This window comes from Syngnathus typhle, linkage group LG4, assembly GCF_033458585.1.
Source record: "Syngnathus typhle isolate RoL2023-S1 ecotype Sweden linkage group LG4, RoL_Styp_1.0, whole genome shotgun sequence".
NCBI lineage: Eukaryota > Metazoa > Chordata > Actinopteri > Syngnathiformes > Syngnathidae > Syngnathus > Syngnathus typhle.
Genome location: NC_083741.1, coordinates 4,385,178 through 4,407,133, shown reverse-complemented (window position 1 = coordinate 4,407,133; position 21,956 = coordinate 4,385,178). Strand labels below are relative to the sequence as shown.

Here is a 21,956-nt window from a genome sequence, read left to right as displayed (position 1 = left end):
GATACAGAGACCGAACCGCCCTGATCACTGGGTTCGATACCCCATACTCCCAAAGCACCCCCCACAGAATTCGCCAAGGGACACGGTCGAATGCCTTCTCCAATCCCACAAAACAAATGGAGACTGGTTGGGCAAACTCCCATGCATCCTTGAGGACCCTCCGAGGGTTTAGAGCTGGTCCACTGTTGCACAGCCGAGACGAAAACTACATTGCTCATATTTAATCTGAAATTTGACCTTCTGATGGAGCCTCCTGTCGAGCACCCCTGAATAGCATCTGCATTTTAGGACGAGTTACGAAATTCGCCTGTGCACAAGAGTGGTTGTGTTCGAAGAAACATACTGTGCTCCACTCCAATTAATTTCCTAATACAGCCAGCACTGGTGCATCATGTACTCAGCACATTGGCACTCTGTTGTTGGTGGACTCTGAATTTCTAAACAGCAAAATTTAGCAATGCGCTAAATTTCCGAAAAGTCAGAGTTGAACTAGTGCGCCCCTTAGTTCTAAATGACTAATGACATTTTAGACTAGTTTTAGTCAAAGAAAATTATATTTTGACATGTGTTAGTTATATTTAACCTGTTAATATAGCATACATTTACTAAATTTAATAAATGCCCAAAGAAGCATAGATGAAAGCAAGATTTTCACTAAATCAATATGTTCTACAATATACACATTTTACCAACCTTATTATAAGTACACGTTCAAACTCTTTTTTTTAAGCAATCGTATACAAAAATGTTAGCCCGCGACCTAAAAGGTGTGTCTTGAGTTTTGCAACCTGTGCAATAGTTTCACAGGCCTGCTCTAAATGGTCCACAGATGTGAATGTGAACATGAGTAGCCGTTTGGCTAAACATGCTCTGCGATTGGCAAGTGGCTAACAGTCTAGTTCAAAATAGTCAGATGGAAATGGCACCAGCTCACCCACAATCTTTGAAAAAAGTAAGAGGTATACAGTACACAATGATTGGACATAATGTTCGGTGAATATTAACGGTTTTGAGTTCAGGGGATGTTGCCTTACAAGCAATGGAGCAGGATACTTCCTATTCATTAGAGCAAGCTGGTCTGTGGCAGGAAGTTTGAAATATTTCACAAACCCACTGTTGCTTAACTAACAACGGTCACAGCAGTAAATGCAGATTTCCTTGATTAATATTTTAAGAGTGCAGGTGAAAAATTTGTACTTTTGGGGACATAGGTCCCGGGATAAATTCAGTCCAAAACTTTTAACAATCATATATTATATATATGTACATATATATATATGTTTGGGTGACCCCAAACTTTTGAACGGTAGTGTAAATATTATTATAATAAAATATTATGAATTAAATATTATGAATTATCTTATATTTGTATAAGATTATATATAATCTATGAATATAAGTATACATATATATTATAAGATTTTTTACACAGAAGATTATATATATAATCTATAAATAATTTTCTGAATAAATATATACACTACTGTTCAAATGTTTGGGGTCATTTTGTGACCCCAAACTTTTGAACGGTAGTGTGTGTATATATATATATATATATATATATATATATATATAGATAGATAGATATAGATATAGATATAGATATAGATATAGATATAGATATAGATATAAAAATACAATAGTTGTATTGATCACTATAGTTGTTGGAAGACAATAGAACTGATGCTGTGTCATCTGTGTGTAATTGGCCTGTTCACTTAATTCCATTGCAAAAATCACCAACCACCCACAATATTATGTTCACTGACACTAACTAGTGAGAGTTGTATCTAAAACGTTGCCTTTGCCATGGTAACACACATCATTTGGATGAACTGCGTGTCTTTTAACTGCATTGATTTCTCATGTCCGCTTTTTACTTGCAAGCAAGAGTTTTTGATGCAGGGAATGAACAGGCAGATAAGAGTTTCTGCTGATCATTAGGCTGTATGTCAGAGGCGGGTCACAGTGTAGTGGAGCAGCATAATCCAGGCAGCAGAGCTACAGACCCGTACACCAGTGTCAGAAGGCAGCGAGGTGACAGAAGAGGCCATGGAGAAACCATCTGATGCACTAATACAGCGGCCAGCAGAGCTAGACCAGCAATCTGCTGAAGCCGACGAGGACTTTTTACGGCACACCAGGACTGAGTCCATAGGACCCTCGCTTGTTCTTTTTCTCTCTTACAGTTTCTGATACTCATACTACTTATTCAGTCATTTCAGTAACTTAAATGATATAAAAAAAGATAGATGATTTTCTGGTAACTGCCTATTTTAGATGTTTAGACATTTCAAGAAAGGTGCAAGGATACAGAACACGCTTGTCATAGGAATCACTTAAAAATAAAAGCTTACCGAATACTGCTATCCAGGATTTAGGCCCAATCCCATTCCTTCCTTTTAACCCTGAATCTTTGTCTCACTCTTCTGCTAAACTCTTCGGAGAGACGAAGGGAGACAAAGGATCACAAAAAATCCCTCAATTGGGAACGTATTGGAGTTGCGACGTCATCATTTGGAGCCATTTGTTGTAAGCAGACTCTTTTAAGATAGTTCTATACTAAGTGTTTATCAACAACTCAGAACATGTAACTGTACCAAAGTATGGAACATCTAAACCGACCACGAGTGTCATTAAAAATAAAATCAATAAATATCACTCATGTAAATAAATATATGTCACACACTGGTTAGCACGTCCGCCTCACAATGTTGAGGTGGTTAGTTAAATTCCGGCCCTGGCCTTCATGTGTGGAATTTGCATGTTCTCTCTGTAATTGAGTGGGTTTTCTCCGGGAACTCTGGTTTCCTCCAACATCCCAAAAACATGCATGGTAGGCTGATTGAACACTCCAAATTGCCCGTAGGCGTGAGTATATGTGTGAATGGTTGTTCATCTATGTGTGACCTGCAATTGGCTGGCAACCAGTTCAAGCTGTCCAATGCCTACTGCCCAATAGGCTCCAGCACATCCACAACCCTTGTGAGGACAAGCGGTTAAGAGGATGGATGGATGGATGGATGGATGGATGGATGAATGGATGGATGGATGGATGGATGGATGGATGGATTCGAGGGGGTGAATGGTTGAATGACTGACCCTTTTTTCTGGCTCGCCAATGTTAATGGTGCCTGTTGCAGAAGGGGAGGACTATTTAGAAGTCTTGTCGTCTAGGGAGATTGAGGTCTGTCTTTGTGTTGGAGGGTCATACGCCCCTTTCTGTCACGCTACCCCTGATGTTTTTGGAGAACTGGGGAATTGTTGTCTTGGGGACAACACAAGATGTAAGGTATTGGGATCTAGCCTAAGTATCTAAAAGTTGAGAAAGTGTATACTTTCATTTGAAAATGTAACCTAATTAATGTTTCAGGGTTCTTTCCAGAACAGTGATTGTCAACCGGTGGTCCACGGCTTCCTAGCGGCCCGGGGTGGGATTGCAAGTGGTCCGCGAAATTGGAAATGGAAAATAACCAACATTCTTAAACGTGTATTTATTATTTTGACTTGATTTATTTTCTGGCTTGATTTGTGAATTATTTACCTATCCAAATTATGTCAAATATAGTTGAGATCCCCAAAATAGAAATACAAATGCAAAGAAATAGCCTGTATAAGTCTGTCCTGCTTCGGTGCAAAATAAAATAATATTCTGCCAAAACAGTGGTGGTTATAATGGTGGTCCCTTGGACAAAACCAGTTAAAACCCCTATTCAAACAGATAAAACACACCCAGGTAAGAGGCCTGTGTTCAATGAAAGAAAGCAAGTTCATATAATTGATAAAAACTGTAATACTTAGTACCACATGCATGTTTACAATTTGTCTTCCGCTGGATTTGAATGTTCCTACACTGTTCGAAAGGGCAACTCAATGTTGGTATGATGATCTTACTTCTTTTTTTATCAAATGGCACAATAGTGATTTATTCCTTTATTTAGAGTACTACAGTATTAGTTTTTTTTTTTTTTAAATCTGGAATACATGGATGCCATCTGTCATAAATGTGATGCTCGATGAACAAGAGGACACCTTAGAAAGGTGCGACAAATGTGTAAGTAAAATCTGATTTGTCAATTTGCACAGATGGCATACAATAGTGGAAATTAATATTATTAATGAATTTTAGAAAAAAGTCAGAGATTATTTATTTGTTGTCATTTCTGACTTTTAAATTGGATAGTGTTAAAACGTGAAGATGGTGTTGTAATTCAAGGTGGTGTAATCTGCACTTCCTTAACCATTCTTGTAAGTAGCATGCCATATATGGACAACAAGAGCTTCTTTACCTATATATAAGGTGAAACACTTCTCTTGGTACTTTCAGGGTGGGTTATTCTATAAGCAGTCATGATCTTCCATGTTGTAGCACTGAGTTTCTTCCTCTCCGTCGAATGTTTCACCATAAAAGTAAGGACTGGTAAATTTCTTATCAAACAATATTTGTATGATATTTTGTCTTCTATAATTTTAGGCAAATATCACCAGACTTTAGACAAATGAATTCACTCACAACGCTGATTTTAATGTGAATCATTTAGAAAATGTACCCGTAAATATGTGAACACAAATTCACAATAGGAAATGATTACATTTCAAAGCAGCATGCTATTAATCATACACCTAAGGCTGTAATTACAAGTATGTATGTATGTATTCATGTTGTGATGTGTTAGAGGAAGAGACGCGCTTTCACCAGATAAATATGAAAGCAGACATTTAATATCGGAAGTTTGATTTTATATGCATTACTAATTATGTAGATTAAAATACCAGAGAAAAATAATGAATTAAACAATAGATCACAATTAAACATTTAACATTTCTTTACATTTACTTTGTATGCCACTGAATACGTAAGGTGTCAGGAAGACGGAGCTGAGCAAGGGTGGTAAAAAAGTGCAGATTGCAGGCAAAAAGTCCACTCCACTCTTCTGCAAAAACTAAAATGAGTTTCAGGTCACACTACTTGCAACAATTACCCCTTGAAGAAAAAAAAAGTGTTGTATACAAATTACTAGATGATACACAGTTTAATCGAAATATTCTATCATAATCAAATCTAATTACATTTATATACCATTGGGATGAAACAGGGATGAAAAGGCACAAGAAATAACATACGCAAAAATCCTACATATGGACACCACCACTCCGTGGAAATGCTATCCAGGGCTTAACTAAAATACAGTTGAGAAAGGATTCAATTTACTCAAAAATGTTGTTTAATTTAAACTGCTTAATGTTTGTATTTCAGGGCTCTCACGAAAAGATTAACAGACACCCTGGTAAGCCAGACCTGGATTCAATAAGATAAAAAAAATAAATACAATTGACAATAACACAGATTTTTATAATTCTTTCTCAAAGGCAACACACTTGCAGATGAGGATTCCAGTGTTTCCACGCTGATAGAAAGGGCAAATGTTAATGTTGGTATGTTAATCTCACTCTTTTTTATCAAAGGCAAAATCGTGATTTACTGCTTTATTTAGAGAACAATATTACATTACTTTTTTTTTTAATCCAGAATTTGTAAGAGTAGTAATGAGTTACAAAACAGAGGGTAACACACTGAGGAAGATCTTCAATGCAACTCAATGTAAGGTTTACACCACAGCTCGGGGCAGCGTGGTAGATCGGTGGGTAGATCGGTCATTCTCCTAACCTGAAGGATTTGGGTTCAATCCTCAACATCTGTGACCATGTTGAGGTGTCCTAATTTGCTCACATGGGAGCAAGGCTTCCGTTGGTGTGTGCAAACATGAGGCTTTGTACAGTAAAGCATGATAAAAATGTGATATAAATTCTCTCAAGTCTATTTAGCTGCCCTACATAAACAGATTCGTAATTACCAACCTAATTTAATGTGTTTCTACAATATTTAATCCTGCGGTAAGTAATAATTTTGGTGAAATTATATTTTTAACGATTAAGTATCGATTTATTTGTCGTGTAATTTGTCATATCCTAGCAGACTTATCTACTATCACCTGCTATTCACTGTCAATCACACATGGATATGTGAAAACGTGTGAAATTGTGTGAATTAGATCTCACATCAATCCACTGGTGCTAATATTTAATCCCAAACTTGGCTAATTTTGTTAGGCTATTTTGCTCACCCAGTAAGGATTATTTAATTATATTTTCTGACACAGTTGCAGCTGAAGGGGAAAGACAATTCTCGCCAAATATTTTCATTTCCACTTCAGCACTATGAGTTCAATTAACAGGTTTAGGAGAATGACATAATCCCCATGAAGTCCGAGCATGATAAACTGAAAAAAAATATTTACTTTTAAACATTTTTATTTTAAACTTTTAAACATTGACTCTAATAGGAAACTGCAGCAAATTGGCAATTATCGACATTCACGTCTTAATTAACATTTTGTGGATATCTCATTGAAAATGAAAGCATAGCATTTCATGATCTTCAATGTGAATTATGTCTGGTGTACATTTGTAAAGCATCAAGTGTGAAATTGCAAACACTGAGACTTATAATAACAAAAAATAAAATGTTCTAGGCAAGAACCAAAATGAACCTCTTGTGATGTTTGGAGACATAGCCATACCAACCGGACTACAGAATGCTGACGCTTGCACAAGAAACAGGTGCCTGTGGCCAAAAGCAACGGATGGTTTGGTCTATGTGCCATACAGAATTTCCAGAGATTACTGTAAGTAATCAATTAGCTTTGAAAAGTGAATGTCATTTTCATTAAGTGGGTAAAAGCAATCTCCTGTTTTTCTTTACACTACACATTGTAGCAAAAGAACCATAAGAAGCATTGCTCAGTAGTAGTCACTCAAACCCAAACAAACTTCGAACTCTAAAAAATTGTTTTTTCTTCTTCTAAAACGGTGTTGTAAATGGCAAAACACAACACTATTAGGCCACTTATCACCATAAAAGTACATTGTCATCATTATAATAATGACGAACACAGATAGAAGTTGCACTGCCAAGTAAATATACCTAGTAGCATACAGTGCAAAGTGTCTAGTTGTACTTTTACACCCACATGACAAAACCTTTCGCCTTAATTTCCTGCAACAATACCACTTTTTTATTTACAAGAACATTCGAACAACTTGACATAAATTTATGATGTATGTTGTAATGCTAATTACAAGCGTAATTTATTAACCACAATTTTTACATTTCTTCTTGTCTATGATATAGATTTCAGTAGAACCTTTTTAAGGGAAAAACATGCACTTACTCTTGAATAATTGTCTTGAGAGAAACATTTATATACATGCCATGACCCACCTCTTTCAAGCTGAAATAATACACAATTTATGAAGCCTGAGCTTCGATTTTTCCACTATTGTGGTTTGCATACAGTTTAGCTACTCATGAAAAAGCAGTGCAAGAGTCAGTGACATTTTTTAATGAGATGTACTGCAGTGTAGAACAATGGAATAACATTAGCTGCTGATGACAGATTAACTAATTTCCTAACCTGCTTGCCAAAATGTTTTCATAGACATTGAGTCCTTTAATCTTCTCTGTTTATAAAATAAAAATGTTGCATCTTTTTATTTTTGTAACAAGCTACTGGAGAAAGAGAGACCATAATTAATGGTCTGCGATCATTTGCGGCATCCACCTGCATTCGCTTCACCCCACTGAATGGACAGAGGGATTTTGTGGACATCCAGTCCCGCTCAGGGTATGTAAAACACAATCCACACACTAACCTGATCTCCTGGATGGTCTATGAAATAATGACTCATCCCCTCTGTCAGGTTTAATTCGCTGACTGAATAACTGTTAAGAGAAAAGTATCAGCAGACAAACCACAAGTGAGACAGAATATTGAGTCTTTGCTTACAAGGAGTGCAGTACAGATAGCTTACAACCATCTCACTACACGAAATATCTGTTTGCACCCCTGCTCTTTTTATTTGGACTTGCCCTACCCACATTGTGAAACAAAAGCCCCTAAGGCAGTGCTTCTCAATTATTTTCTGTTACGCCCCCCCCTAGCAAGAAGAAAACTATTCGCGCCCCCCCTCCCCACCGTGACTATCCTAACTTGTCTTGTAAGTCGTAAAATGTTGCACTGTCGCAAACGTGACAGAAGTAACAATGAGAGCGCCACTGCCCCCTGCTGGAGTAAACGCGCAATTACACTTTATTCTAGTACTGCCAAAAAAAAAAGCCTGTTCCCCAGGGTCACACGCGCCCCCCCAGGAATAGCACCGCGCCCCCCAAGGGGGGCGCGCCCCACTATTTGAGAAGCACTGCCCTAAGGGGAAAGGGGGAAAGCGTGTGGGCTTTGCTTCGTAAACAAGAAAACCGCAAGGTGATATACTTATATATCCTGAGCCCGAAATATTATTAGTGACCCATCACACCCCCACCAAGGACTGTTCTCCCTGCTACCCTCTGGGAAGAGGTTTTGCAGCATCCGCTGCAGGTCCACCAAGTTCTGCAATAGGTTTTCCCTGCTGTCGTCAGACTGTTGAACAGTCAACTTAGCATTCCCCTGCGCACTTTGTAAATACTGTTTTTGTTTCCTTCATTGCTGCACTTTATACTTATCTTATTTATCTTATCTTATTTCATATTTATATAGAAATGTCACTTTTTATCCAGCCGTAATATCATTCCCTTGTTGAGAGCCGTATGCAACGAAATTTCGTTTTGTGTCCACCGAGTGTTTACAAAATGACAATAAAGTCTGTCTAAGTCTAAGTTATATGGCAATATAGGAAGAGGCACCTAGCGTTCAGCTACCACTTAAGCAGGAAACAAGATATTCGCTTAACGCTCCATCAAGAGCGTGAGGCTGCGGTGACAACCACTCTTTATCTCTTCAATCAAGGCAGGAAACGTGGTATTCGCTAGACCAGGGGTGTCCAAACTACGGCCCCCGGGCCGCAGTTTTTATTGGCCCGCAACAAAGAGGTACTGGGCAGGCTAACGAGTTAGCGGAAAGATGCTAATTCGCGATCGTGCTAACACGCGCAAACGGACCTCTAAAGGAAATTAAACGAACATTTGGACCAATACTACATTGTCCTAAACGTTAGACACATGTGATCATTCATTTTTCTTGTTAGGAGACACACTTACATCGCCAATGACTCCTGTACCACTGTAACCGACATATGTACAAGAACGTAAAAAAGGAAGTGGTATCGCCTGAAAACGGCCTTTAAAATAAATCACCCTACCTCAAATCAAAGCATGGCTGAATAACATAAATAACATGGAGAATTCTTAACACAAACTGTAAATATGTTTTTAGAACAACTTTTATTATTATACATTTTTTTATAACAAGGTAGAAGTGTACATATTGTAAATATGTACTTAGAACTCTTTTATTATTATAACAATTTTCTATAACAAGGTACAACACTGTAAATATGTTTTTAGAACTCTTATTATAATAACCTTTTTTTTTTTTAAAAAGGTACAAGTGTACGCACTGCAATTGTGTGGGCACTCCTTGCCTTCTGCTGGCGTGTGGGCAGGTTTTGTGCCATAATTAATCAATTTAGAAGTTTTATTTTGACTTATAATTCTTTTTTTCAATTTGGGAAAAAAATCTGCGATGTAGTGAAACCGCGAGAAACAGAGATTAGCGAGAGATTACTGTACATCACTGAAAATCAAGGCAATTGTGTTTGTCTAATTTGTAAAGAGACGGTTGCCTTGTTTAAGGATTTCAACTTAAAGAGACACTATCAGACTAAACATGCGAACACAAACGACCAGCTAACAGGGAGTGACCGCGCTAATAAAGTGAAGCAGCTTCAAACTGAACTGGCATCACAACAGCGATTCTTCACATGGGACTGTGAGTCAAAAATAAATATTACTAAAGCAAGCGACGAAGTGGCCATGTTAAGACTGTTGATGTTATGGACCTGTAGACCTGACACAAACTATTATTTTCTGAAAAATAATGTAAATGACAAGAGCAAAATTCACTAGTTTTAAGTTTTAATAATAACAGACAACTTTGCATTACTTATAACTGCCGTTTAAAATGTTCATGAGGCAAAAGTAATTTTAAACTCATGTAAATTCAAGGTATTTCATACAGTTTGTTCAATGTTATCTGACTCTTCGGATATGAATGAAAGGCAGAATTTGTGTTTTTAGAGTTGTTCACATCTGCCTCAGTGACTCATATTTGGTTATTTTGTCATTTGAAAAATAAAGACAATTGTGACAATGAAATTTGTTTTATAACAGTGTGTATTTGCATGACATTTTTGTAGTTAAAAAATGTACGAAAAAACTTTTGGCCTCCGGGCCCTTTCACTTTATCAAATCTGGCCCTCCTTGCAAAAAGTTTGGACACCCCTGCGCTAGACCCTTAAAGTCAAAGTTAAAGTCCCAATGATCGTCACACACACATCGGGGTGTGTGGTGAAATTTGTCCTCTGCATTTAACCCATCCCCGTGTGATTTTGATCCATCCCCTGGGGGAGAGGGGAGCAGTGAGCAGCAGCGGTGCCGCGCTCGGGAATCATTTGGTGATCTAACCCCCCAATTCCAACCCTGAATGCTGAGTGCCAAGCAGGGAGGCAATGGGTCCCATTTTTATAGTCTTTGGTATGACGCGGCATGCACAGTCATACTGCCTCCGTATGACGTCCGGTCCGCCATGGAGATTAAAAAACAAACAATATTTGACAATAACACACCATCAAGGATTGCACCATCGCATCAAACGATGTGTGTTGGGCAGGATGGCTGAATGCGATGCGCTATTGACAACAAACAAGAAGAAAGGTAATTTCAAGTTTGATTTCGAGGGAGATTTGTCATGTCTCGTCCCCAGTTTTGCTATGTGTCTAGGTTGCCATAGTTTCTGTTCGCGTCGCCCCTCCCTTCCTGTGTCACCTCAATCAATGTAACGTGTTTTGTATTTAAGACCTGTCTGCCCCTCGCTCACCGTCGGATCATTGCATGTGTTACTGTCATGCTGTCTGTTTGTTTGGTTTCTGTTCCTGTCTTTGGTAATGTCACCCTGTCTTTTTGTTCCACGTCTTTGTCGGTCAGTCCTGTTGTTGGTTTTGTTGTACCATGATTTTCTTAAAAATAAATAAATAAATAAATAATAATAAAAAAACAAAAAAAATTAAAAAAAATTGTACCCATGTATACTGCGCACCCCAGATTATAGGACAATAAATTAGTTAAATTTCGCGCATTATACATGGAAAAAAACGGTAAATCACCAAATGATTCCCGAGCGCGGCACTGATGCGGAGTGAGACCTGGAAGGGCGTGATTGGGAGAAATTCTGGACCACCATCTGGCATCTCAGGAGGGGGAAGCAGTGTAATGTTAACACTGTGTATAGTGGAGATGGGGTGCTGCTGATCTCAACTTTGGACATTGTGAGCCAGTGGGAGAATACTTCCTATTGCTATACCCCCTCAATTCCACCGACATGCCTTAGATTGTGAAACCAAAACCTGGGGACTCTGAGGTGGGCTGTCCTATCTCTGGGGTTGAAATAAAAGAGGTTGAAAAAAACTCTTCGGAAAAGCCCCAGGCTGGATGAAATTCACTCTCTAAATATTAAGGGGATGTCCTCGTTGACACACCTCTACAACATTGTGTGGACATTGGGTACAGTGCACCTGGATTGGCAGACTGGGGTCGCGGTCCCCTTTTTTAAGAAACGGGGACCAGATGGTCTTATCCAACTACAGAGGAATCACACTCCTATTCAGGGGTGCTGGAGAGGAGGGTCCATTGGGAGGTCGATTAGAGATTCAGGCGGAGCAGTGTGGTTTTTGTCTTGCTCTTGGGACGGTCGACCAGCTCCACACAGTCGAGGGTCCTCAAGGGTGCATTCGCCCAACCAGTTTACATGTGTTGTGTATTTGGATCAGACTTGCAGTCTCAGGGCGCTACCACTCTACACTCTACCACTAGGCCACTGAGCTGGCAGAATCATATAATTATAACAATAATAATATAATTATTGTGTAATGTGATCAAGTCAAAAGCAATTCATAATGTAGCAAACAGCTGAGAATTGTACATAATCACCTGCACAGGTTTGCCAATCTTGTTTACCTGCCCGTTGAGAAGAAGCCCTTGTGGCTGACTTTAAACTCTGGCAGGTTTTTACTCTCCGGATCTGAATTCTCCAACTCTGACCACTACACTTTGTCTTGTCAACACCGGAGAATTTATTATTATTTTTTAACTAACTTTTGCTCTCTTGCAGATGTTATTCATTTGTTGGACGTCGTGGTCGTGGTCAAGAAGTGTCTTTGAGTCGCCGGGGCTGTGTTTTCCGACAGGTCATTCAACACGAATTGCTCCACGCCCTGGGATTCAATCATGAACAGACTCGATCTGACAGGGATCAGCATGTTAGAATCCTCTTCCAGAATGTCATTCCTGGTGAGATTGGTAAACCCTCGTATTTTTCTATATTTTTGTTTCTTTACAGATAAGGTAAGATAAGGGGTTATATAATAATATTAACAATTATAATAACAATAATTACATACCGTATTTTTGAGACTATAAGTCGCATTATTTTCATAGCTTGGGTGGGGGGGGCGATTTATACTCAGGAGCGACTTATATGTGTAATTATTCACAAATTTTTACTTGATCATTAACACATTACTGACTTACTAGTATAGTTGATCACATGTTATTTCCACTTTAAACCGCATGAGGGCGCACTATGGCTGTGGAATAATTGGAGCCTCACTGACAAGGAGTTCCATTCACTGACTTCCGGAGTTAGGAGATTTTATGATTTGGATTGACACAGATGGTTTAATAAACTTGTTATTTATGTTATAGTTATATATATATAGTTTATTTAGAGTAGCAACGTCTATGTTGTTAGACTTCAATAGTTTCCGATTGTCTAGCAAAGGCCTTAAAGACAAAAAGGGGGGGGCGGGGAGACGGGAAGAGCGATCCAGGACGCACGTAGTTCAACAGCTGTGGTGTTGTTGTTTTTTTTTAAGTGACACAAGACGAAGATTCCGATGAATTTAATGTTTTGGAGTGACATGGATGGTTCGATAAAATTGTTGTTTATAAGTATTATTGTTATTTGATATATAGTTTATATATTGTTATATGGGCCTGTGGAATAATTTGAACTGCAACTGACGATGAGTCCGACGTCAGCGGCGCGCCGCACACGCGCTGTTGTTTACATAAAGGACAAAGAATTCGATGAATTTAATGATTTGGAGTGATACAGATGGTTTGACAAAATTGTTGTTTATATTATAGTTATTTGATATATAGTTTATACACTGCTTAAAAAATTAAAGGAACAGTTTTTTATCAGGGTATAGCATGAATTCAATTACACTTTTCTGATAAGCTTTTGGTCAAGTACGTGGCAGAGGGGGTTGTTAATGAGTTTCAGCTGCATTGGTGTTGATGGAATTAACAACAGGTGCACTAGAGGGGCAACAACGAGATGGTCCCCAAAACAGGACTGGTTGCGCAGGTGGAGGCCATTTCAAGTTCCTCCCTCTTTTTAACAGTTTTTCCATAAGTGTTGGCTTTAGGTAGAGTCATTATCACGACTGGGAGCATGAGGCAATTTCTTAACCCTCCTGAAGTTGCGCAGATTGTCCAGCTCCTCCAGGATGGCACATCCATGCGTGCTGTTGCAAGAAGATTTGATGTGTCTCCCAGTACAATCTCCAGAGCATGGAGGAGATTCCAGGAGACAGGCAGTTACTCTAGGAGAGCTGGATAGGGCCGTAAACAGTCCTCATCCCATCAGCAGGACCGATATCTGCTGCTTTGTGCAAGGACGGTTGGGGCAGTAGGGGACAAGGAGGTTGGATAGGTAAGTGGGAGCCAGGTGGTGAAGGGCTTTGAAGGTGAGGAGGAGTATCTTGAAGATGATACGCTCCTTAATGGGGAGCCAGTGAAAAGAGTGGAGAACAGGAGTGATGTGTTCACGGGACCGGGTGTGGGTAAGGAGGCGGGCAGCAGAGTTTTGGACTAGTTGAAGTCTATGGAGTGAGAAGGGAGTTGCAGTAGTCAAGCTGGGATGAGATGAAGGCGTGGATGAGGGATTCAGCGGCAGGGAGAGAGAGGCAGTGCCGGATTTTGGCGATGGGTCGGAGGTGGAAGTAGGAGGTCTTAACAACTGAGCTAACATGAGGGTCGAAGAACAGTGTAGGGTCAAAAATAACGCCAAGGTTGCGTGCCAGAGGGGAGGGAGTGATGTTTGAGGAGTGAATGGTGAGTGTGATGGATCCAGTTTTATTAAGGGAGGATTTTGTCTCTGTGGAGTTTGAGAAAGTTGTCGGTCAGCCATGTTTTTATTGTAGAGATGCAAGTTACAAAGTGGGTGAGGGGAGGGTTGTGGGTTGGTGTGGTGCGTATATAGATCTGGGTGTCATCAGCGTAGCAGTGGAAGTCCAGGTTGAGTTTGCGGATGACATTACCAAGGGGAAAGAGGTAACAGGAATAGGAGGGGGGCAAGAACTGAGCCTTGGGGGACCCCCTGTGTAACCGGGGAGAGGATGGATGTGTGCCCGAGAGATGAACTGGTTTCTGTTGGCGAGATAGGAGGTGAGCCAGTCGAGTGCAGTGCCCTCAACACCTAGTTGGCGCAGCCTTTGAAGGAGGATGGAATGGTTCACAGTGGCAAGAGTATGCAGACAGTAACTGGGGGATGACGGACACAATTGAACGGCCCTCACGATCACCTGATATAAACCCGATAGAACACCTCTGGGACACAATGTTTCGGTCCACCAGTTGCCGCCAGGTGCTCCTCAGACTTAGACAGATCTGGGAGGACATCCCACAAGACACCATCCGTCGTCTCATTAGGAGCATGCCGCGATGTTGTCAAGCATGCATACAAGCACGTGGGGGCCACACAAGATATTGAAAAGAATTTTGAGTTGCAGAAATTTAATTTAGGCAAAATGGACGAGCCTGCCACATCATTTTTTCACTTTGATTTTTGGGGTGTCTATATACTGAGCCCTCTGTAGGCTGAAAACTTTTATTTCCATCAAAAGATGTGGCATCCTTTTGTTCCTGAGACATTAAACTGTCCATATCAGTATACAAAAAGAAAAAGAAATTCCACTATTGAAATTTTCCAAGTGTTCCTTTAATTTTTTTTAGCAGCGTATATCGTTATATGGGCCTGTGGAATAATGTGAACTCCGGTGCGACTTATATATGTTTTTTCCCCTTTATTGTGCATTTTATTTATGGCGGATGCGACTTTTACGCCGGAGCGACTTTTAGCCTAAAAAATACGGTATATACATGAATAACAATAATAATAATAACAATTAACATGCAAAAATGTCCTGCAGGAATGGAGGGCAATTTCAGGAAGCTTAATACAAGAAATCTTGGCACTCCCTATGATTACAACTCTGTCATGCACTATGGAAGGTAATGCACAACAAATGACCATTATACAGATATGGTAGTACCGTATTGGCCCGAATATAAGACAACCCTGATTATAAGACGACCCCCTCTTTTTCAAGACTCGAGCTTGAAAAAAGACTTTTTGAACACCAAATTTAATTTTTATAATTACAGTACACCTGAAACAAATGATTATAACAATATAGTCGAGAGAAAAAGCATGTTATTTTGCCTCATTCAAATCATGCAAAAACTGTAACTCACATCTTAATACCTGAACATTTAAATATGTGAACTAAAGTGCAATCACATTTGTAAATGAATGGCTTCTGATTTTTTAAATGTAAATAAACCAATCTACTGTGATAAAACAACAAAATTGCAATAACTGCATAACCATCAACGTGAAGTCTAACTGTAACTGTAGTCTTGAAAGAAATCCGAATAAGGAAAATCATTCCAATAAAATAATGCAAACTGCTACCGCTATTGTTGGGGAGCCTGAGGACTGCATAGCTCAGTTGGTTATGCTCTTTTTGCCCCCGGGTGTCGGCCAGAACACAGGAGGGAAGACGTGGTTCAGTTTTAATTGCTTTACTGAATTATTGGGAAAAAAGTAACAGGCACTGTTACTTTTAGGGGCATACAGGCAAACTGGCAAAAGGGGATAGGCACATGTTTGGTCGTAAGGATGTGAGAGCAGGTGTGTGTAGTGTACATGGGTGAGTCTTTGCGTGTGTGAATGTGATTCTTGTATGTGTGATTATTGTATGAAGCGTGTGAAGAATGTGTGGGCTGTGTGTGCGTGTGTGCGTGTGTGTGTGTGTGCGTGTGTGTGATGTGTGTGTGGGATTCTGCAACAGACAGAAATACAGCACGTAAGTCAACGCTCAACTTCTGACGTCACACAACACTACAAACTGCAGAGTCTACATGAAACTGAATGGGTCATCTCCACAGAGTACCAGACGAACGCAAATCAGAGCATTCGAGGAGCTAGAAAAATTTGCTACAATTTGTAACAGGCACTGTTACTTTTAGGGGCATACAGGCAAACTGGCAAAAGGGGATAGGCACATGTTTGGTCATAAGGATGTGAGAGCAGGTGTGTGTGGGGGGTTCTGCAACAGACAGAAATACAGCACGTAAGTCAACGCTCAACTTCTGACGTCACACAACACTACAAACTGCAGAGTCTACATGAAACTGAATGGGTCATCTCCACAGAGTACCAGACGAACGCAAATCAGAGCATTCGAGGAGCTGGAAAAAATTGCTAGAATTTGTAACAGGCACTGTTACTTTTAGGGGCATACAGGCAAACTGGCAAAAGGGGATAGGCACATGCTTGGTCGTAAGGATGTGAGAGCAGGTGTGTGTAGTGTACATGGGTGAGTCTTTGGGTGTGCGAATGTGATTCTTGTATGTGTGATTATTGTATGAAGCGTGTGAAGGGTGTGTGGGGTGTGTGTGCGTGTGTGCGGGTGTGTGGGTGTGTGTGTGTGTGCGTGTGTGTGTGTGTGATGTGTGTGTGGGGTTCTGCAACAGACAGAAATACAGCACGTAAGTCAACGCTCAACTTCTGACATCACACAACACTAGTAGACGGCACACATTACATAACTAACTGCGCGTAACGGTTCCGCTATACTAAATAACCATAAATGAAATACTCTCGGCAACACACCAAACATAAGTCATCGATCAAGACAACAAAATGCATTTGCTGGCGACCGTTAGTCGCCGTGGCGCTGCGTAACGGCTACTCGTACGATGCGAGGCAAACTTAAAGTAGCGCGCCGGAGCTGTCAATCAAACGGCGCGCACACGAAGCAAACTGCGATCGGACAAACGGCACAACAGTGGACAATAGTAACAATGAAATTTATATACTCACTTTGTGTCAAAGACGCACACGATCACAGCAACATACTCAATCGATTATGAGCGCACCGGAGCTGTCAATGAAATGGCGCGCACACGAAGCAAACCGCGATCGGAAAAAACGGCACAACAGTGGACAGTAGTAACAATGAAATGTATATACTCACTTTGTGTCAAAGATGCACGCGATCACAGCAACATACTCAGTCGATACCAACAACCTTTAAATTACCGACCGCTGCGCACAAGTGAAAATGGGTATAATGGTTAGACCCCGAATATAAGACGACCCCCACTTTTTCAGTCTTATTTCAATGCAAAAAACATCGTCTTATATTCGGGCCAATATGGTACTCACTTTGTGTCAAAGGCGCACACAATCACAGCAACATACTCAGTCGATACCAGCAACCTTTAACTTACCGCTGAGCACAAGTGAAAATGGGTATAATGTCTAGACCCCGAATATAAGACGACCCCCACTTTTTCAGTCATATTTCAATGTAAAAAAACATCGTCTTACATTCGGGCCAATACGGTACTCAGTTTGTGTCAAAGACGCACACAATCACAGCAACATACTCAGTCGATACCAGCAACCTTTAACTTACCGCTGCGCACAAGTGAAAATGGGTATAATGTCTAGACCCCGAATGTAAGACGACCCCCACTTTTTCAGTCTTATTTCAATGCAAAAAAACATCGTCTTATATTCGGGCCAATACGATAAATAACATCTGTTTTCACATTTAAAATATAACACGAAACAGAGTGGGCGGCACGGTGTTTCACTGGTTAGCACGTCCGCCTCACAGTTAGGAGGGTGCAGGTTCGATTCCACCTTCAGCCCTCCCTGTGTGAAGTTTGCATGTTCTCCCGTGCCCGCGTGGGTTTCTCGAGGCATTCCGGTTTCCTCCCACATCCCAAAAACATGCTTGGTAGGCCGATTGAGCACTCTAAATTGCCCCTAGGTGTGAGTGCGAGTGCGAATGGTTGTTTGTCTCTGTGTGCCCTGCGATTGGCTGGCAACCACTTCAGGGTGTCCCCAGCCTACTGCCTGATGACTGCTGGGATAGGCTCCAGCTCGCCCGTGAACCCCGTTTGGATGGATGGTGAATGACTGAACTGATCAAGCGCTATAGAGGATGAATGGATGGATGACGGATGGATGGTCATTAAACAGAGTATTAATAAACATCTCACTAGTACAGGGACAAAATGATGCGTGAAGACAACCGCTACGCCAAACAGAATGACAATCAGCCATATAGGTGACCAAACATGAATGATATATAACTTCTCTGTGTTTGTAAAAGTTGGGCAAATATTAATAACAAATTGTTTGTGCTTGTAACAGGTTTGCCTTCTCCAGGAACAGACAACCAACAATAATCCCTATCCCTAACAATAATGTAGCCATAGGTAGGGCAGACAGAATGAGCCCCATTGACATTCGTCGGGTGAACCTTCTTTATGGCTGCAGTGTGTAGTACCTTAAAACAAACCCAGGAAGTCATCACCTTGCTTGATTTACTATCATACAATCTTTCCTCACATCCTGCTTATCTCTTCTCTTACATGCTTATAGATTCCTTGTGGTTGTGAAAACCAAAGGCACTGTCAATGATTGCTATATACTCACCTCTTGGCTTAAGATGTACCCTATGCTGTTTAATTGCTATGTAAAATACTGCACCACTAACAATAAATTGATTTATTCAACAGTGCAATAAAATTTCTCTGCCTCTGACATGGATACAGCAGTAATGTGCATGGCCAAAATTTGTCATTATGTTGATCTGGAACAGGGGTCACCAACCTTTTTGAGATCTACTTCTTGAGGACTAATTAGTCCAAAGTATGAAATAATAAAAAAAATCTGCTCAAATTATGTTTGAAAATTATATTAAGAATGAATGATATTAAGCCCTCCGTGAGTCGTCACCTTATCGTGGTGGAGGGGTTTGTGTGTCCTAATGATCCTAGGAGCCAAGTTGTCTGGGGCTTTATGCTCCTGGCAGGGTCACCCATGGTAAAAGAATAGGTGAACGGCCAGACAAAGCACGGCTCATGTACCATGTAATAATGAAAATGGACATCATTTTCCCTAACCCTAACCCGGACGCGGGTCACTGGGGCCCCCCTCTGGAGCCAGGCCTGGAGTTGGGGCCTGAAGGCGAGCATCTGGTGGCCGGGCCTTCGCCCATGGAGCCCGGCCAGGCACAGCCTGAAAAGAAAACATGGTAAGAAAACATGGCTCACCACCTGTGGGAGGGGTCAAAGGAGTCGGGTGCTAAGTGAGCTGGGTGGCAATGTGACTGCCAGTTTTCATCACTCTGTGTTGGGTATCATTTGAAAACTGCACAATAAATGGAGTTTTCATTTTTTCACGCAGGAGGTGGGAAAAAAACCTCACGTGAAGTACACACAATTTTGTAAAATCATTTTTATGAACTCCAACCAAATTTTGTAATATATTTCCACCTGCTGGCCTTTTTCTGTCATGGCAGTGTCTTTGAAAGTTCAATGGACGTGAATAGTAAATTGGTCAGCTACTGAGGTTCAAATTGTTATACGATGGTACCTCTACTTATGACCTTAATTGGTTGTGCGCTCGAGTTTGTAAGTAGAAACATTTGTAAGTAGAAGCAACGTTTCACATAGAAATCAATTATAAATGCAAATGTGTGTCGAATGATCCCAAAAGTCACACTTTTTGCCCTATTACTCTGTGTAAGACACACAAGAAACCCAAAACAGCCATTTTATTTTTGCTTCTTAAAACCTTTATAACAAAACATAAATCTCACTTTATTCCTTACCTCCTAACTTTGCTTGGGGAGGGGGGAACCTGTTCTAATTTTCTACACTTGCTAAAAATACCACAGAGAGGACATAAAAAGTAAGGCTAATAAATCTTTGTATGTTTTCACGTACTCCCTGCAATGTCTACAGTCATGTACTTATCTTTACTTTTTGGTGATATTAATGACTTTTCCGAATGCGTAAGTGGTCAATGAACGCAACTCGCGCAAAACGTGGGTGAGAACTTAAAAAAAGAAAGAAAAGAAAAGCAACCGGTCAAAAATTGGTCCGTAAGTAGATTAAAAAAAATCGCAATTATTCACAAGTATATGCGTTGGTAAGCAGAGGTCACATTGTAATTGTGCATTATGAAACCTCTGATGTGATTGAGTTTCTCAGAGTCAGAGTCAGCTTTATTGTCAATTCCTTCATGCCAAGACACACAAAGAAATCGAAATTACGATTCCTCCATCCCACGGTGATGAGACACAGTACATGAGTAGCATCCAAGTAAACAACGGGGGAGAGAGTTCAGGACCCCAACAGCCTGGAGATCACAAACTTCGCCAGAGGCGAGCAGTGCTTGCATCCCACCACAGAGTCCCTGACGTTCTCATCTGCTAAACAATGGCTTTTCTGTCTGTCGAAGGAGCAACAGCTCAAGGTTACAGCTGCCAACTGTGATGGTGTGATAAGCCCAGTGGAGCAAACCAATATCAGGGTACATTGGATTGTGTAGCCTGTGATCGCAGAATACGAAAAGTTTCAGCTGTTTTAAAACAGTCACAAAAATCCAAGAGAGATGGCCCCAAAGAAGGGTTCTGTGACCTCCAAGATCCTGGAAGAAAGAGAAAGAAACAAATCAAGAATCAGCAGAAAAAAAGATGGATTCTAGCCTGGAAGAGATAGAAACCAGGATGAAAGAGATCTGATTACTCAAAGAGGAGAAAGACGAGAAGGACCAGCTGATTAAATCCCTTACCCACAAAGTGAAAGAGCTTGGTCAGCAAAACAAGATCAATGACTTGATCATCACAGGTCTTAAGATCAAACCCAGGTCCTATGCCAGGGCAGACCATGGAGGGACAGAAGAAGCAGATGAGGACATCCTATTTGTGGAAATCACAGATTTTTTTAATCGATGATAACCATCATACTGCATATTGAAAATGTGGACTCATGCCATCTGCTTCCTAAGAAAGAAGTTACAGAGGGCCGAGTTGATGAAACCTGTGCTGTGCTGCTGAAATTCACAAGCAGGAAATACAAAAATGCTCTATTGATTCAGGGCAAAAAACCGAAGAGGTCAAAGGTCTGCATCAGTGACAATCTCAGCAGGCAGAACACAACCAAAGTATGGCGAGCCTGACAACTAAAGAAGGAGGGAAAATCCAGTGCACTTGGATGGCAAACTGCAGAGTCTACATGAAACTGAATGGGTCATCTCCACAGAGTACCAGACGAACGCAAATCAGAGCATTCGAGGAGCTGGAAAAATTTGCTGACTAAGGTATGACAAGTCCTGAGAAAAAACAAAATCAATGAGTTTAACTCAATCAAGAAATAAAGCTTGACGTGATATAAACACAAACGAAGAGCTGACAATGGGCCTGATGTAACATTCAGAGTTATTCAAATAACTATTACATAAATAACACGTTTATAAAATCATCTGTGTCACTCCAATTCATTAAATCCATCGATCGTCCTTTATGTAAACGATACCGTGTATGCGCTGCGCCGCTGACGTCGGACTCATCGTGAGTTGCAGTTCTAAATATTCCACAGACCCATTGAACAATACATATATAAAGTATATATCAAATAACTATCATATAAACAACAATATTATCAAACCATCTGTGTCACTCCAAATCAT

The 21,956-nt window shown here is 40.4% G+C and overlaps 1 protein-coding gene across 1 annotated transcript; it reads left to right on the top strand.

The window, feature by feature from the left end:
- Positions 1-4,278: 4,278 nt before the first annotated feature.
- On the top strand, positions 4,279-18,994 carry LOC133152437 (low choriolytic enzyme-like). Its single transcript, XM_061276020.1, has 8 exons — positions 4,279-4,410; positions 5,258-5,288; positions 5,371-5,436; positions 6,534-6,686; positions 7,568-7,685; positions 12,222-12,400; positions 15,328-15,409; positions 18,630-18,994. The coding sequence occupies exons 1-8, from the start codon at positions 4,351-4,353 to the stop codon at positions 18,760-18,762; spliced, it is 822 nt and encodes a 273-aa protein (XP_061132004.1). The 5' UTR covers positions 4,279-4,350; the 3' UTR covers positions 18,763-18,994.
- Positions 18,995-21,956: the final 2,962 nt, after the last annotated feature.